The 18,380-nt window shown below is 46.7% G+C and overlaps 2 protein-coding genes across 2 annotated transcripts in view; one reads left to right on the top strand and one right to left on the bottom strand.

Annotated features, from left to right (window-relative positions):
• Window positions 1-14,898, top strand: part of LOC120018580 (calpain-5-like) — a 26,098-nt gene extending 11,200 nt beyond the window's left edge. The window contains exons 3-12 of the mRNA XM_038961793.1: window positions 5,864-6,072; window positions 6,147-6,339; window positions 6,433-6,626; window positions 12,058-12,135; window positions 12,271-12,466; window positions 12,551-12,673; window positions 12,773-12,969; window positions 13,052-13,173; window positions 13,345-13,481; window positions 13,598-14,898. Coding sequence (XP_038817721.1) covers window positions 5,864-6,072; window positions 6,147-6,339; window positions 6,433-6,626; window positions 12,058-12,135; window positions 12,271-12,466; window positions 12,551-12,673; window positions 12,773-12,969; window positions 13,052-13,173; window positions 13,345-13,481; window positions 13,598-13,777 — 1,629 coding nt within the window. The 3' untranslated portion in view covers window positions 13,778-14,898. The remainder of the gene's footprint in view (window positions 1-5,863; window positions 6,073-6,146; window positions 6,340-6,432; window positions 6,627-12,057; window positions 12,136-12,270; window positions 12,467-12,550; window positions 12,674-12,772; window positions 12,970-13,051; window positions 13,174-13,344; window positions 13,482-13,597) is intronic.
• LOC120018772 (olfactory marker protein-like) lies at window positions 3,610-5,096 on the bottom strand. The gene is made up of 2 exons (XM_038961976.1): window positions 5,004-5,096; window positions 3,610-4,038 (listed from the first exon to the last, which is right to left on the bottom strand). Exons 1-2 carry the CDS (start codon window positions 5,094-5,096, stop codon window positions 3,610-3,612), a joined length of 522 nt encoding a protein of 173 aa, XP_038817904.1.
• Window positions 14,899-18,380: the final 3,482 nt, after the last annotated feature.

Below are 18,380 nucleotides of genomic sequence, written 5' to 3'. Positions count from 1 at the left end.
CCATTAACACAAACACAGCAGGACAGAGTACCTACATCTGTCCCCTGCCCTGACCATTAACACAAACACAGCAGGACAGAGTACCTACATCTGTCCCCTGCCCTGACCATTAACACAAACACAGCAGGACAGAGTACCTACAGCTGTCCCCTGCCCTGACCATTAACACAAACACAGCAGGACAGAGTACCTACAGCTGTCCCCTGCCCTGACCATTAACACAAACACAGCAGGACAGAGTACCTACATCTGTCCCCTGCCCTGACCATTAACACAAACACAGCAGGACAGAGTACCTACAGCTGTCCCCTGCCCTGGCCATTAACACAAACACAGCAGGACAGAGTACCTACAGCTGTCCCCTGCCCTGACCATTAACACAAACACAGCAGGACAGAGTACCTACATCTGTCCCCTGCCCTGACCATTAACACAAACACAGCAGGACAGAGTACCTACATCTGTCCCCTGCCCTGACCATTAACACAAACACAGCAGGACAGAGTACCTACATCTGTCCCCTGCCCTGACCATTAACACAAACACAGCAGGACAGAGTACCTACATCTGTCCCCTGCCCTGACCATTAACACAAACACAGCAGGACAGAGTACCTACATCTGTCCCCTGCCCTGACCATTAACACAAACACAGCAGGACAGAGTACCTACATCTGTCCCCTGCCCTGACCATTAACACAAACACAGCAGGACAGAGTACCTATATCTGTCCCCTGCCCTGACCATTAACACAAACACAGCAGGACAGAGTACCTACAGCTGTCCCCTGCCCTGACCATTAACACAAACACAGCAGGACAGAGTACCTACATCTGTCCCCTGCCCTGACCATTAACACAAACACAGCAGGACAGAGTACCTACAGCTGTCCCCTGCCCTGACCATTAACACAAACACAGCAGGACAGAGTACCTACATCTGTCCCCTGCCCTGACCATTAACACAAACACAGCAGGACAGAGTACCTACAGCTGTCCCCTGCCCTGACCATTAACACAAACACAGCAGGACAGAGTACCTACAGCTGTCCCCTGCCCGGACCATTAACACAAACACAGCAGGACAGAGTACCTACAGCTGTCCCCTGCCCTGACCATTAACACAAACACAGCAGGACAGAGTACCTACAGCTGTCCCCTGCCCTGACCATTAACACAAACACAGCAGGACAGAGTACCTACATCTGTCCCCTGCCCTGACCATTAACACAAACACAGCAGGACAGAGTACCTACATCTGTCCCCTGCCCTGACCATTAACACAAACACAGCAGGACAGAGTACCTACATCTGTCCCCTGCCCTGACCATTAACACAAACACAGCAGGACAGAGTACCTACAGCTGTCCCCTGCCCTAACCATTAACACAAACACAGCAGGACAGAGTACCTACATCTGTCCCCTGCCCTGACCATTAACACAAACACAGCAGGACAGAGTACCTACATCTGTCCCCTGCCCTGACCATTAACACAAACACAGCAGGACAGAGTACCTACATCTGTCCCCTGCCCTGACCATTAACACAAACACAGCAGGACAGAGTACCTACATCTGTCCCCTGCCCTGACCATTAACACAAACACAGCAGGACAGAGTACCTACATCTGTCCCCTGCCCTGACCATTAACACAAACACAGCAGGACAGAGTACCTACATCTGTCCCCTGCCCTGACCATTAACACAAACACAGCAGGACAGAGTACCTACATCTGTCCCCTGCCCTGACCATTAACACAAACACAGCAGGACAGAGTACCTACATCTGTCCCCTGCCCTGACCATTAACACAAACACAGCAGGACAGAGTACCTACATCTGTCCCCTGCCCTGACCATTAACACAAACACAGCAGGACAGAGTACCTACATCTGTCCCCTGCCCTGCCCTGACCATTAACACAAACACAGCAGGACAGAGTACCTACATCTGTCCCCTGCCCTGACCATTAACACAAACACAGCAGGACAGAGTACCTACAGCTGTCCCCTGCCCTGACCATTAACACAAACACAGCAGGACAGAGTACCTACAGCTGTCCCCTGCCCTGACCATTAACACAAACACAGCAGGACAGAGTACCTACATCTGTCCCCTGCCCTGACCATTAACACAAACACAGCAGGACAGAGTACCTACAGCTGTCCCCTGCCCTGGCCATTAACACAAACACAGCAGGACAGAGTACCTACAGCTGTCCCCTGCCCTGACCATTAACACAAACACAGCAGGACAGAGTACCTACATCTGTCCCCTGCCCTGACCATTAACACAAACACAGCAGGACAGAGTACCTACATCTGTCCCCTGCCCTGACCATTAACACAAACACAGCAGGACAGAGTACCTACATCTGTCCCCTGCCCTGACCATTAACACAAACACAGCAGGACAGAGTACCTACATCTGTCCCCTGCCCTGACCATTAACACAAACACAGCAGGACAGAGTACCTACATCTGTCCCCTGCCCTGACCATTAACACAAACACAGCAGGACAGAGTACCTACATCTCTTTATTGAACAGCAGTAGAGGACATGGCCAGTTTACAGTATATTGTTGTGATATTTCATGCAAAGTGAATATGGTTGGAGTTACATTGCAGCATTGGTTCTCTAATATTTCCTATAAAGAAGGATCAGAACAAGCTATTCATATCATTCAGGTTTTCAATATAAATGTACAGCTAACTGCCAAAATAAAATAAACACTTGGGTAATAAGGGATACAAAGTATATTGAGAGCAGCTGCTTCCACACAGGTGTGATTGCTGAGTTAATAAAGCAATTAAGATCATACTTAGTCATGTATGAATTCTGGAGCGGCTGAGACAGCGTTTTCCACCACCATCAACAAAACACCAAATGATGGAATTTCTTGTTGAAGAATGGTGTCGCATCCCTCCAGTATAGTACCAGACACTTGTAGAATCTATGCCAAGGTGCACTGAAGCTGTTGTGGCGGCTCGTGGTGACCCAACGCCCTATTAAGACCTTTATGTTGGTGTTTCCTTTATTTTGGCAGTTACCTGTATCCATAGTTTGATTCTGCAGCCTACTGTGTAACTACTTTACCTTCAAAACATGGTTTCTAGCAGCTTGTTGACTGACATGCATAGATAGATAGATGCTCAGGAAGAAAGTACACACACACACACAGATGAGAGATGGGACTCAGTGTGTGTGGGCGGGGGGCGTAAAGAGAAGGATAGGAGTGTAGACTGGTCCAACCTAGACTGGCTGTAGTAGAAGGCATTCCCTTAGAATGGAGAGAGGGAGACTAGAGGAGTAGAGGGAAGGGATATTTTGGGAATGAGGCCCTTTATAACTACTTCCCCAGAGTCGGATGAACTTGTGGTTACGATTTTTATGTTTCTGTGTACAGTATGAAGGAAGTTAGATGTAGTTTCACGAGCCAGTGCTAACTAGCGTTATCCATAGACTTCCAGTCATTGCTCGAAAGCTAGTTAGCATTGGCTCGCAAAACTACCTCTATATTCCTTCATACTGGACACAGAAAAGTACACACTTTGGTATCCAGAGGGCCTCATTGCCAAAATCCAGAAGTATCCCTTTAAGGTTTGTAGGTCAGGCCTGATTGAACTCCACGGAGATGCTGACCTTGTCAGCCTCCGCCCCCTCCTTGAAGGCAAGCAGGAAGTACATGACCTTGCGGACCTTTGCCAGCTCCGCGATTCGCTCCCCAAACTCCTGGATGTCCGCCTCCAGACACTTGAGGGGTGTGTCCTCCGGGTCACCAGCATTCCGCCAGAATGTTCCGACGGGTTCAAGAAGCTGCCGGGTCATCAGGTGTGTGAGGTCAGGGGTCCAGAGCTGGGAGATCCCTGTGACGGTCACTCTGCCATGACCAATCAGAGACACCGACCAGTGGATGAACGTCAGCTTCTGATTGGAGAAGTCCAGACGGTAAACGGCCTCGTGGGGGAGGAGCAACCGCTCCCCCTCCTGTCGCTTCTGACCGCTCCGCTGCAGGGACTGGACACGCAGCTGCATTACCTAGTAACAATAATAACTATATTAATAATGTAATCATAATATAGTAATACTATAATATAGCTGCACTTTTGACCACTCTGCTGCAGAGACTGGACACACCTGCGAATCACATTGTGGAATAATAATACTTTTATAATAGTATAACTATAATATGCTGGACGTACTGGATACTCAGACGCAGATACCATTCAGTACAAGTCGACTCCTGAAAACTGTCCATGTGTTTGTCAGTAAATAGGCTACTTTGTTTTAGTTTCTCCCCCCCTTTCTCCCCAATTTCGTGGACGCCAATTGGTAGTTAGTCTTGTCTCATCTCTGCAACTCCCGTACGGACTCGGGGGAGGCGAAGGTCGAGAGCCACGCGTCCCCCGAAACCCAACCAAGCCGCACTGCTTGACACAATGCCCTCTTAATCTGGAAGCCAGCCGCACCAATGTGTCGGAGCAAACACTGTGCACCTGGCAACCGTGTCAGCGTGCACTGTGCCCGGCCCGCCACAGGAGTCGCTAGAGCGCGATGGGACAAGGACATCCCTGCCGGCCAAACCCTCCCCTAACCCAGACGACGCTGGGCCAATTGCGCGCCGCCCCATGGGTCTCCTGGTCGCGGCCGGCTGCAACAGAGACGGGACTCGAACCCAGAATGTCTAGTGGCACAGCTAGCAACTGCGATGCAGTGCCTTAGACCACTGCGCCACTCAGGCGGCCCCAGATAAGCACATATTTAAGACAGTACCAAACTACTACACATAGCAGAAGCCAATTTAAAATTTTGCATGTCTACTTGAAAATACTTTTTTCAAAGTGACTTACGGTGAAGGCATTATTACATCATTACTCAGTATATCTGACCCATGCAAGAATCAAACTTGCAACCAACTGAACCATCGATTGTGCTATTTCAATCACCAACCTCATCTTAATAACCACATCTCAACCTCATCTCAACCATGTGAACAGTCTTACCTCAGTGAGAGAAGTGTCCTCTGCAAAGCGTAGCTCCATGGCTGAGCCAGACGAGGGGGCCGCGGCCGGGTCTGTGCATGTCTGAGAGCTCATCTTTCTCTGCTGGGGTGGGAACGAGGCCTGCCTGTCTGTCTGGATGGATATTTGTGTCTGTCTGTGTGTCTGTGTCTGCAGATAGTTTCGCTCTGTTCCTCTCCCCCTCTGTCTCTCTCTTATGCCATCTCTTTCCCCTCCCTTTCCCAGAGGGTAACATGGTTGAGTTGGTTCTGTGGTTGGGACTATTGATTGTGTGGCATGTACAATGAGGGAGGGATGGAGAACAGGAGTGAGGAGAGGGGAGGAGGGAGTGTGTGGTGGCGCTAGGCAACAGAAAGTGATGACATCAGAAGAGGAACCAGGGATTTTCCTGAGGGCTTCTGGGAGCTGGTTGGTCATAACTGGATGGGCTGGTTATTAATATACCCAAATGGTGTGTGTGTGTGTGTGTGTGTGTGTGTGTGTGTGTGTGTGTGTGTGTGTGTGTGTGTGTGTGTGTGTGTGTGTGTGTGTGTGTGTGTGTGTGTGTGTGTGTGTGCACCAATGTCTGTTTGTGGTGTGTACATTTTGGTTTGGTTGTTATGATGCACTAGGTGGTTGCTTGTTTAAGTTAGCTGTAAAAAAAAAAAATCAGATTTGTATTGAGCAGATAGTGAGAGAGACTGGTAGTGGGGAAAGTTAGAGAGAGATTGTATCAAAGGGCAGTAGGCCGGATTTGAACCCATGACCATACTAAAGACGTGTGCTGGAGGCTGCAGCATTACCTCTAGACCAGCCAGGCCATGCAGCTGTGACGTGTTCTGAGCGTCTTATCTCCCTCCCAGGTGATCCCGGACCATAAGGACCAGGAATGGGATGAGGATAAGCCCGAATCTTACGCCGGAATCTTCCACTTCCGCTTCTGGCGCTTTGGAGAATGGGTGGATGTTGTCATCGACGACCGGTTGCCCACTTCGAATGGCAACTTGGTGTATTGTCACTCCAATGACAGCAACGAGTTCTGGAGCGCTCTGGCGGAGAAGGCCTACGCCAAGTTAGTACTATAGATGGACTGTTGTGTTTGTGTAGGATGTGTTGCTTTTGCTGAGTGTGTGTGTGTGTGTGTAGGATGTATGGGTGTTACGAGGCATTGGACGGTGGCAACACAGCGGATGCGTTGGTGGATTTTACGGGTGGCGTATCGGAGCCCTTGGACCTACTGGAGGAAGGGTTGAGTACGGACAAGGAGAAACGCTCAATGCTGTTCGACAGAGTCCTCAAGGTCCACAACAGAGGAGGCCTCATCAGCGCCTCCATACGGGTATAACACACACACACACACACACACACACACACACACACACACACACACACACACACACCTAGAATCCTGACCATTCACCACTCCCTGCAGGCGGCCAGTTCAGCAGAGATGGAGGCTCGTCTGGCCTGTGGTCTGGTGAAGGGTCATGCCTACGCTGTGACAGATGTTAGAAAGGTCCGGCTGGGCCACGGCCTCATGGCTTACTTCAAGTCCGACAAACTCACAATGATACGACTCCGAAACCCCTGGGGAGAGAAAGAGTGGAACGGTGCCTGGAGCGACAGGTAGGTTTTAAAATGTTTGTTATTTACCTTTAGTTATACAACAAGTCCTATTGAGGTCAGAAAACCTCTTTCACAAGGAAGACCTGGCCTGGTAGTGGGAAAGAAGAGTGTGTGCAGAGGCGTCAATTGGGAATGACAGTCGCCATATCCTAGCTAGCTCAACACCAACAATTTAAAATAGGCTACGAAAAAAATCATTAAAATCCCGAATTAAAAGGCAAATGCAGTTTAGTGGCGTTAACCTTCTGACTTTAGGACCATGCGGATACCTGGGAGCGGGAGGGAGCGCGGTTTGTATGGCTGGCTGGCTTTATGGAGAGCAGAAGGCAGACATTTTACGTGCCCCCAACCGATTGTGTTTTTTGTTTATCTGCGTTGTATTTTTTTACTCATTTTGTACATAATGGTGCCGCTACCATCTCTTATGACTGAAAGAACTTCTAGACATCAGGACTGCGATTACTCACCACGGACTAGCAGAATTATTTTTCTTCTTTCACGACTCTGACGAGCCCGAGGCGGAGGATATACGGCTCCCTCGGGAACAGGCCCCGAGCCCCGTGATCTGCGTGGAGAGGCGGAGAAAGAGAGGCAGGAGAGCGGGCTGCCTTCTGAGAATTCGAAGCCGGTCGAATAAACCCCCACTTCCCTCAATTCTGCTCGCAAATGTGCAATCTTTGGACAATAAAATCGACGAGTTACGGGAAGATTAAACTATCAACAGAACATAAAAACTGGAACATCTTATGCTTCACAGAGTCGTGGCTGAACGACAATATCTACATACAGCTGGCTGGTTATACGGTGTACCAGCAGGATAGAACAGCTGCGTCTGGTAAGACAAGGGGCGGCGGACTATGTATTTTTGTAAGTAACAGCTGGTGGACCATATCTAAGGAAGTCTCGAGCTATTGCTCACCCGAGGTTGAGTATATCATGATAAGCTGTAGACCACACTACCTACCGAGAGAGTTCTCATCTGTATTCTTCGTAGCTGTTTACAAACCACCTCAGTCAGAGGTTGGCACTAAGATAGCATTGAATGAGCTGTAATCCGCCATAAGCAAACAAGAAAACTTGCGGAAAACTTGTGGTCCCCGGCTCCTAGTACCGGGGACTTTAATGCAGGGAAGTTTAACTTCTTATGAGCAGGTAGCGTCCCACCTGGCCAACATCCGGTGAAATTGCAGAGCGCGAATTTCAAATTACAGAAATATAAATATTTAACATTCATAAAAATACAAGTATTATACATCAAAATAAAGCTTAACTTCTTGTTAATCTAGACGCTGTGTCAGATTTCAAAAAGGCTTTACGGCGAAAGCACACCATGCGATTATCTGAGAACAGCGCCCCGCATACAAAAACATGAAAAACATTTTTCAACCAGGCAGGTGGGACACAAAAGTCAGAAATAGCGATATAATAAATGCCTTACCTTTGAAGATCTTCTTCTGTTGGCACTCCAAAAGGTCCCAGTTACATCACAAATGGTCCTTTTGTTCGATAAAGTCCTTCTTTATATCCATAAAAACTCAGTTTAGCTGGCGCGCTTCATTCAATAATCCACCGGTTTCCCTCCTTCAAAATGCATACAAAATGAATCCCAAACGTTACCAATAAACTTCTCCAAACAAGTCAAACAACGTTTATAATCAAACCTCAGGTACCCTAATACGTAAATAAACGATAAAATTTAAGACGGAGAATAGTATGTTCATTACCGGAGATAAATAACAAAGAACGCGCTTTCACCCACGCACATGGAAACACTACAGCCAAAATGGGAGCCACTTAGAAATACTACAACTTCTAGCTCATGTTTCCAAAAACCAGACTGAAACTCTTTCTAAAGACTGTTGACATCTAGTGGAAGCCCTAGGAACTGCAATCTGGGAGGACTTCGCCTCATAATAAACATGAAAGCCATTGGAAACAGTGGAAGGCTGAATTATATATATTTTTTGATGGTTTGTCCTCGGAGTTTCACCTGCCATATCAGTTCTGCTATACTCACAGACATAATTTTAACAGTTTTAGAAACTTTAGAGTATTTTCTATCCAAATAAACCAATTATATGCATATCCTAGCTTCTGGGCCTGAGTGGCAGGCAGTTTACTTTGGGCACGCTTTTCATCCGGACGTGAAAATACTGCCCAAGAGGTTAAATCCGTTTTACCAAATTTCTATCAGCATGTTAAATGTGCAACCAGAGGGAAAGGAACTCTGGACCACCTATACTACACACACAGAGACGCATACAAAGCTTTCCCTCGCCCTCCATTTGGCAAATCTGACCATAATTCCATCCTCCTAATTCTTGCTTTCAAGCAAAAATTAAAGCAGAAAGCACCAGTTACTCGATCAATAAAAAAGTGGTCAGATGAAGCAGATGCTAAACTACAGGAATGTTTTGCTAGCACAGACTGAAATATGTTCCGGGATTCGTCCAGTGGCATTGAGGAGTACAACACATCTGTCATTGGCTTCATCAATAAGTGCATCGACAACGTCGTCCCCACAGTGACTGTATGTACATACCCCAACCAGAAGCCATGGATTACAGATAACATCCACATTGAGCTAAAGTCTAGAGCTGCCGCTTTCAAGGAGCGGGACTCTAAACCGGAAGCTTATAAGAAATCCCGCTATGCCCTCCGACGAACCATCAAACAGGCAATACAGGACTAAGATCGAGTCATACTACACAGGCTCTGACGCTCGTCGGATGTGGCAGGGCTTGCAAACTATTACAGACTACAAAGGGAAGCACAGCCGAGAGCTGCCCAGTGACACACGCCTACCAGACGAACTAAACTACTTCTATGCTCGCTGCGAGGCAAATAACACTGAAACATGCATGAGAGCACCAGCTGTACTGGAATACTGTGTGATCATGCTCTCCGCAGCCGATGTGAGTAAGATCTTTAGACAGGTCAACATTCACAAGGCCGCATGGCCAGACGGATTACCAGGACGTGTACCGCGAGCATGCGCTGACTAACTAGCAAGTGTCTTCACTGACTTTTTCAACCTCTCACTGTCCGAGTCTGTAGTAGCAACATGTTTTAAGTAGACCACCATAGTGCCTGTGTCCAAGAACACTAAGGTAACCTGCCTAAATGACTACCGACCCGTAGCACTCACGTCTGTAGCCATGAAGTGCTTTGAAAGGCTGGTCAGGGCTCACATCAACACCATCATCCCAGAAACCCAAGGACACTCCAAATTGCATACCGCCCCAACAGATCCACAGATGATGCAATCTCTATTGCACTCCACACTGCCCTTTCCCACCTGGACAAAAATAACACCTATGTGAGAATGCTATTCGTTGACTACAGCTCGGCGTTCAACACCATAGTGCCCTCAAAGCTCATCAATAAGCGAAGGACCCTAGGACTAAACACCTCCCCCTGCAACTGGATCCTGTACTTCCTGATGGGCTGCCCCCAGGTGGTAAGGGTAGGTAAGAACACATCCGCCACGCTGATCCTCAACACAGGGGCCCCTCAGGGGTGCGTGCTCAGCCCCCTCCTGTACTCCCTGTTCACTCATGACTGGACGACTCCAACACCATCATTCAATTTGCCGATGACACAACAGTGGTAGGCCTGATCACAGACAACAACGAGACAGCCTATAGGGAGGAGGTCAGAGACCTGGCCGTGTGGTGCCAGGACAACAACCTCTCCCTCAACGTGATCAAGACAAAGGAGATGATTGTGGACTACAGGAAAAAGTAGACCGAGCACGCCCCCATTCTCATCGATGGGGCTGTAGTGGAGCAGGTTGAGAGCTGTAAGTTCCTTGGTGTCCACATCACCAACAAACTAACATGGTCCAAGCACACCAAGGCAGTCGTGAAGCGGGCACGACAAAACCTATTCCCCCTCAGGAGACTGAAAAGATTTGGCATGGGTCCTCAGATCCTCAAAAGGTTCTACAGCTGCAACATCGAGAGCATCCTGACTGGTTGCATCACTGCCTGGTATGGCAACTGTTTGGCCTCAGACCGCAAGGCACTACAGAGGGTAGTGGGAACGGCCCAGTACATCACTGGGGCCAAGTTTCCTGCCATCCAGGACCTCTATACCAGGCGGTGTCAGAGGAAGAAAAGACTCCAGCCACCCTAGTCATAGACTGTTCTCTCTGCTACCGCACGGCAAGCGGTACCGGAGTGCCAAGTCTAGGTTCACGAGGCTTCTAAACAGCTTTTACCCCCAAGCCATAAGACTCCTGAACATCTAGTCAAATGGCTACCCAGACAATTTGCATTAACCCCCCCCCCCCCCCCCCCCCCCTCCACTCTCCACACCACTGCCACTCTCTTATCATCTATGCATAGTCACTTTAATAACTACCTACATGTACATACTACCTCAACTAACCGGTGCCCCCACACATTGATTCTGTACCGGCACCCCCTGTATATATTGTTATTTTTTTACTGCTGCTCTTTAATTACTTGTTACTTTTATCTCTTATTCTTATCCATATTTTTTTGAAACTGCACTGTTGGTTAGGGGCTCGTAAGTAAGCATTTCACTAAGGTCTACGCCTGTTGTATTTGGCGCATGTGACAAATAGAGTTTGATTTGAGAGAGCTATATATATTGACTAAATGCTCATGTCTCCGCCCTAACAATCGGGTTTGTTTTGCCAAAGGCAGGCGACAAGCTTACGTCCAAAATAAGCCCATTGAAAAAAATTGGGGTAATATTGGACAGATTTTCGTGAGAGTGAAACCTCTCGCTTTGCCTCTTCCTCCCTGTGGAAAGCACATCGATGCATTTGCAGGGAACAGCGTGACTTTTTTCAACACAGAACTGGAGACCGCTGTAGTAGATGGCTTTGTCTCGGTAACTGCTGTTTGACTTGACATGAAACTATAGCTGTAATCCTGGTACTGAGCTAGTGCGTAGCAGCCAGCTAATACTGGAGTAAATGTAGCTTTTTTTCTGCTCTCCAATATAATTTTACAGTTTTAAAATGTGTAGAAATCAGTAAATGAGCTTCAATATATCGTTTTTTTTTTTTTTTTATATCCCCAGATGGGTGTGTGTGTGTGAATATATTGACCGGTTCCTGACTCACTGCTCCCTCTGCTGGTGGAGAGAGGTGTTGTTGGCCAACAGAGAAACAGATCTTTAGCACAGATTGATGGTTCATTCCTCTTAGAATCTTTGTTTAATTTATATCCTGTATCATAGGAAAATTCCCAAAATGATCTCGGCACCAAAAGGTCTAGGGGAAACTGTCCATGTGAGCCGCTGTTGATGTCCATGTCTCAGAACCTTGAGTCCCCTACTCTATCAGTTCTGTACTGGTAGCATTATTTCACACAGAACACCCTTCAGAGAAACACTGAGCGGTAGAGAACCTCTCTGCAACAACTTCTCTCTCTTTCCTCTCTCCTCTCTCTCTCAGCTCAGAGGAGTGGGGGAAGGTGAGTAAGAGTGAAAGAGAGAAGATCGGCGTGATTGTGCAGGACGATGGAGAATTTTGGTGAGTTCTAACCCTTAACCTATGACCTCTAGCCATGACCCCTAACCTTTCTTCCACACGGCTGAGAAAATGGATGGCCATAGGATGAAGCTTGATGACTTCCCTTTTCCTGCCCCCCCCTCAATCCCCACCCAGGATGACATTTGATGACTTCTGTCAGTACTTCAGTGATTTGATCATGTGTCGTCTGATCAACACTTCCTACCTGTCTCTTCACAAGACCTGGGAGGAGGGCTCTCTAAAGGGTGCCTGGCAGAACCATGACAACCCGCTCAGCAACCGCGCTGGGGGCTGCACCAACAACAAACACACTTTCATACAGAACCCACAGGTAGGGGTAGGGATGGGGGGAGGGCGTGTGCGTGTGTGTGTATTCATTTATAGGACTGGTCTGTGTGTGTATCTCTCCCTGCAGTATGTGTTCAATGTGAAGAAGCCAGAGGATGAGGTGCTGGTATGTCTACAGCAGACAGACAAGAGAGCCAGACCTAAAGAGGGGAAGGGAGAAAACCTGGCTATAGGCTTTGAGATACACCGGGTGAGAAGTGTGTGTGAGAGTGTTATTAATGTGTAATTTAAAATGAATGTGTGTGAAAGTCTTATTAATGTGTTCATTAAAATGATTGTGTGTGTGTAGGTGGAGTTGAACAGGCAGTACCGTATGCACACTCGGCAGCAGAAGGTGTGTGGGAGTGTGTACATCAACTCCAGGTGTGTGTTCCTACGCTGTTCCCTGAAGGAGGGTCGTTACGTTGTCATACCCACAACCTTTGACCCCGCACTGGAAGGAGACCTCTTGTTACGCATTTTCACTGACGTCCCCGCTGACTGCAGGTATACTCACTCACTCACTCACTCACTCACTCACTCACTCACTCACTCTCCTCATTATCTTGCCCTCTCTCTCCCCCCATAGAGAGTTAACCCTAGATCAGCCAGCCCAGACGTGTTGGTCAGGACTGTGTGGCTTCCCTTCCCTGGTCACTCAGATTCATGTCCACAGAGCAGATGGACTGGCTGGACAAGACTCTGATGGAGGTATACAAACCTTTCTTCTCTCCCTTCTCCGTCCGTTCCCTTTTCTTCTCTCCCTTCTCTGTCTGTTCCCTTTTCTTCTCTCCCTTCTCCGTCCGTTCCCTTTTCTTCTCTGGTCCTTTTCATATCTTCTCCTCTCTTCTCCTACTGACAGTCTGTATGTGTGTGTTGCAGCGTCAGACCCATATGTGATCATTCGTTGTGAGGGGGAGAAGGTTCGTTCTCCGGTCTATAAAAACACCCGCAGCCCAACCTTCGACACCAAGGCTCTATTTTACAGGAAGAGAACTAACCAGCCTATACTGATAGAGGTGAGGAGACTGGGCTGGGGGGTGGAGTTAAAGTAGAGTGAACATCACAATTTGGGTTGTTTCAATAAGTAACTGTTCTCTGAATTAAAGTCAGTACAACTTTATTCATCCTCCAGGTGTATAACCACAACGTGTTGATGGATTCCTTTCTGGGTCAGGTCAGTTTGACCTCTGACCCCGGCGACCCCCAGCAGGTTACCGTCCACCTGAGGGACAAGGGTAATCACCAAGACAACGACCTCCCAGGCACGCTCACCATCTCCATGGTGACCAGCAATATTCTCACTAACATCTGACTAACCATCAATCAATCACCAATCAATCACCAATCTATCAATCAGTGCCTTACTCCCTCCGTTCAATATGAGAGAAGAGCGAAACAGGTGCCAGTAACAGAGTATATGATTGGTCAAGAGGTCCCCTCTGTTTCCATATGTGCTGGAACTGGCAGTATACATGATTACACTGTTCAATATGAACATCATCACTATATGTACTGTATACACTAACTATATGTTTACAGTTTATGTATCTTTAAAGTTGTATTGTTTTGCCAAAGATTTGATCATAAATATCAATTAATTTGCCGTTAACCTCATCTGTTGAGGGACCAAAGTTAGGATTCCAGACTGTATTGTGTTGGTTTTTACTGAGTGTAGTACTATCCCTGACCACATGGGGGCAACAGAGGACATTTAATCTCCTAGTTCTCCTTTCTCATCTAATAACCACTGTAACTTGTGCATTACAGATATATAAATACTTGTTGAGTATTTCAGCTGTATGTGTTGTCCTGTTTACATTTATGTACATGGTTTAGTTTTACATTTCAGTCAGCTTTGTACTAGTCTCTCTCAAGTAGCTGAGTTGGTTCTGTGTGCTGAGAGTAGCTACGGACATTTTTATTCTTTATGGGAGACATTGTTCAAGTTATTTTTGTTAATAACTTTATAATTAAACTTTAAAAAAAGAGAGATTTCTGTCGGTTGCTCTACTTTTATATCATGTTGATTTTCCAGTGGGAGGCCCAATACCAGTAGACAGACAGACAGACTAGATTCACTAGAGGAGAAGAGAGATTAAGCTACAGTTTCTAACCAACACTGCCACTCTTACATTCGACTCTTTACTCAAACACTCAACTCCTCCCTTCTTTCTCATTCCCATATTACTCTATCATGTTGTATTACCTCCAGTTACTACAGTGCCATGTAGATCACGTTTCAAATCATATCGCATTTATCTATAACATTCTCGTGATCATGAGGACTTCCTAACACTGACACAATAAGTGTCATAAACAGTCATAATGTCAGTCTCTGTCATGGTGGTGGGTCCTTGTTAGAGAAGGACTGGTTCATCTGAGCAGGCTTGTTTCTTATCTTTATAAGTAAAGGTTTATGATATTTTAATGTTCCGCAGGGTGATTTTAAAGGCTATTTAATTATTTAGTTTTATACTTCTCTGTTTATTTCTCTTTAAACCTGTTGGCTGGTTTCAATCAAATGTATACTGTAATAAATAGTTAAAACACTGTCTGTCTGGTGCCGGGTCATTCTGTGTCCCGTCCTCCATTTTATCTAGTGTGTGTGGTCCCATTACTCAGCAGAACTCTCTCTTGATAGAGTCCACTATCAACCATGCTGTGTAGAGCGAGAGAGAGAGTGTGTGACAGTGTGTGCTGTTAGGTTCAGTGAGGTGTGAGGAACACCGATCAATGTGTCTTTCAGAACAGCCTGACCTTTATTACAGCAACACCAATAGACGAGAGATGTGCTCTCTGTTTCTATATGTGAAGCAATGCATTCTCTCTGTGTGCATGTTGAATGGTTGTGTGTGTGTGTGTGACCTCCTACGTTGTGCCTCACTGCCCCCCACTGGGTTTCCTGCCCCCCCCCCCCCCCCACCCCTCTCCCTCTATCTCTCCCTCCCTCTATCGCGCTCTCCCCAGTAACTCTAATTGGGATCAGTGGCAGTGAATGAGCTGGTGTGTCACAGCTAATACCTTCATAGAGAGAGCAGGAGCAAGGGAGTCACTAGTACCTCTACAGTGCAGCAGGTGTCTGACCACCCACTAAGAGAGAGAGAGATTCAGGAAGCCCCTCTCTTTCTCCGTCCTGCCTTCATCCATCCACCCCACTGCATTCTGTGGACTTGTCTGAGTGAACATAGACCTGTGACACCCATCCGGAACGAGAGAGAGAGAGAGAGGGGTATAGAAAGAGGACTGTACACAGTGGTAAGAACATACACAGTCAGGAGGCTTAAAGAAGCATGGAGGCTTTGGCTCTTAAAGCTACTTTTTAAAGCTTTTTGCTAACGTCTCCCTCGTGTGTGTGTGTGTGTGTGTGGTGTGTGTGTTACAAGGCTTATTGGTGTTGTTTGTCCAGATGACATGTGGGAGAGTGTGTTAGTACAATATTTTTGCTCTATCTGACGCTGTCTAGTCCTAGTATGTGGTTTCAGGGTGTTCACATGGAGAAACAGTAATGATTAACTAACCATTGAATCATAGGCAGACCTGCCTTGTGTGTGTGTGTGTGTAAGCAGAGCTGATAGAGCCCTCTTTAGCTACTTCCTGTATGTACTGTATCTCATTTAGAGCATCCTGCCTGCTCCGGGTTGTGGATACTGACTAGTTGCAGAGAGAGACCCTCTACCATCTCTCCTGTCCATCCTTCGACTCGCACAGCTAGTGTTGCTTTATCAGCTGTAGAAATGATTAAAAAATATATTTTGCTCCTGCAGCAGCTTAGATGAATGTTCACATGACATTCAGATAACTTGTAATGTGCTTATAGGCTCTGCTGTTTCTACCGACAATTAACTACAGTTACATTACTACCTCTCCCAGAGGGTTAACTCGACTGGCACAGTGCAGTGGGTACTGTATCTGCCTAAGAACTCAGTAACACTTTTCACTTTGGTGATATGTAGCAACAGGAAGCCTTTATATGCATGACATAAAGAATGTATTCTACACGAATGCAACATATCACTACTCTAAGTAAGGTGTTACCATTACCTCTATTGGCACAGTGGGTAGCGAGCCTTGGTCAGAAATTATTAAGAAATTCTGAGTTTCTGGTTCCAGAGTTAATTACCCCCCAACTTAGCTACAGGAGTTTAAATCAGTTCAAATCAGAGGCTTTACATCGCCATAAACTCATTCTATTAGTCTTATTGTGAGCAGATCCTGGCTAATCATTGTACACCCTCTATACATCTCTGTCTCTCTCTGTCTCTCTCGCTCTCTTCTATCAGTTGATTGGCTTAACAGTCTGACAGTTTTGGTGTTGCGTGAGAGTGTTGATTAGAATTGAGTTTTAATGGGGGCAATGGGGGTTAGCCTAATATCCTGTATCCTTTTTCTTGCTGTGCATCTCTCTTTCTCTCTGTCTCTGTCTCCCTCTGTGTCTCTCCCTCCCTGTTGGGTTATTTCAGGAGGTATAGGGTCTTAGGGCGGCAGTATGTACAGATGAGGGCGGGTTCAATGTACTTTTATAATGGTTTTCTGGAATGTATATTGCATTGTATTATACTGTGCAATGTGATTGGGTTTGGCGGTATCCACTAGTGGTTGGGATGGGGTAATATGGTGTTTTTAGTGTACTGACAAGGGCCCAGAGTCAGTATCTTTGTCTCTCTTCCCCTCTGACCTATAAAACTATAAAAGTCTGTGTCCTCGCTGGTGGAGGCGATGGAATTACAGACAAGCTGTTTCTCAGAAGCCCACACTCAGGTGATCAACAACGACTGGCGTCGCTCAGAGAATGAAGGGAAAGGATTATATCTCCTTCTTTCCTTCTGCCTCTCCTTCTGTCTCTAATTTTCTTTTCATCTCTGTCTTTCTCTCCTCCCTCTCTTTCTCTCTCTGTTCTGTTCTCTGTGTGTGTGTGTGTGTGTGTGTGTGTGTGTGTGTGTGTGTGTGTGTGTGTGTGTGTGTGTGTGTGTATATATATATATATTTGTACAAGAAGAAGTATATATTCATGTTTTCCAGAATTGCTGTTCTATTTCTGTGTTTTCATATTCAAACACGTTCATACACACAACTTACGCTAGGTCTCCCTGGCTGCAACCTTTGTCCCAGACCTGTGCTGTGGTAATTAGATGCTAAAATATTGATGGAGAGTCGTTACCCTTCCTAATCCTACCGCACGTGTTTGTGTATGTGTTTATGTGTGTGTTCTCATCAATGGTTTAATCAGAGAGGCTTGGGGGCACAGAGCTGACATCTATTTACTACAGGAAATTAACAAATAAATGGCATTTTCCTGTCTCCCCCAAACATCCCTCCCTCTCCCCAACCCAACCCTTCCCGTCTCACCCCTCCCCCTAAACCTTCCTCTCTCCCCCTAACCCTCATTGTCTCCCCCAAAATTCCCTCCCCCCAACTCACTGTCTCCTCCTACTGTGTGTGTGTAGCAGGAAGGGTGTGTTAAAGCTTAAACTAAAGTATAATTAGGGGGATGAATAATTGACTAGGTCTAAAACACAGTGGCAGAGGTGGGAATGAGGCTAGGACACTGGTCGGTCATGGAGGACCTGTGAGGGGTGTGTGTAGGTGGCTGACGGATGGGGTGGTGAGTGTGTTTTATGCAGTGAGAATGTACATTGAATTTGTGTGAGTGGCCAACTTCAATACAAAGGCAGTTTCAGTAACCATAATTAATATGCAAATGAGAATGTTGTTGGTCATTTTCCAGAGCAGCCGACTGACTGGCTGATTGTGTCCCAAATGGCACCCTATTCCCTATAAATTGAACTACCTTTGACCAGAACCCTATGGGCCCTGGTCAAAAGTATTGCACTGTATAGGTGTCATTTGGGACACAGGCACTGTTACTCACTTTGTCATTGTGACTTGATGGCTGCCTGAGTTGCTAGCTGCTAACA

This window comes from Salvelinus namaycush, chromosome 23 (genome assembly GCF_016432855.1).
Source record: "Salvelinus namaycush isolate Seneca chromosome 23, SaNama_1.0, whole genome shotgun sequence".
In the NCBI taxonomy this organism is placed as follows: Eukaryota; Metazoa; Chordata; class Actinopteri; order Salmoniformes; family Salmonidae; genus Salvelinus; species Salvelinus namaycush.
Note: the sequence above shows the minus strand (reverse complement) of the source record. Positions and strands in the feature narration are given on the sequence as shown.

What these genes read in the sequence shown, in the direction of transcription:
- LOC120018772 (XM_038961976.1), bottom strand. Translation starts at nt 5,096, where the DNA reads ATGAGCTCTCAGACATGCACAGACCCGGCCGCGGCCCCCTCGTCTGGC. An exon ending in AGGACACTTCTCTCACTGAG is followed by an intron (nt 4,039 to 5,003) that starts GTAAGACTGTTC and finishes TATTGTTACTAG; the next exon opens with GTAATGCAGCTGCGTGTCCA.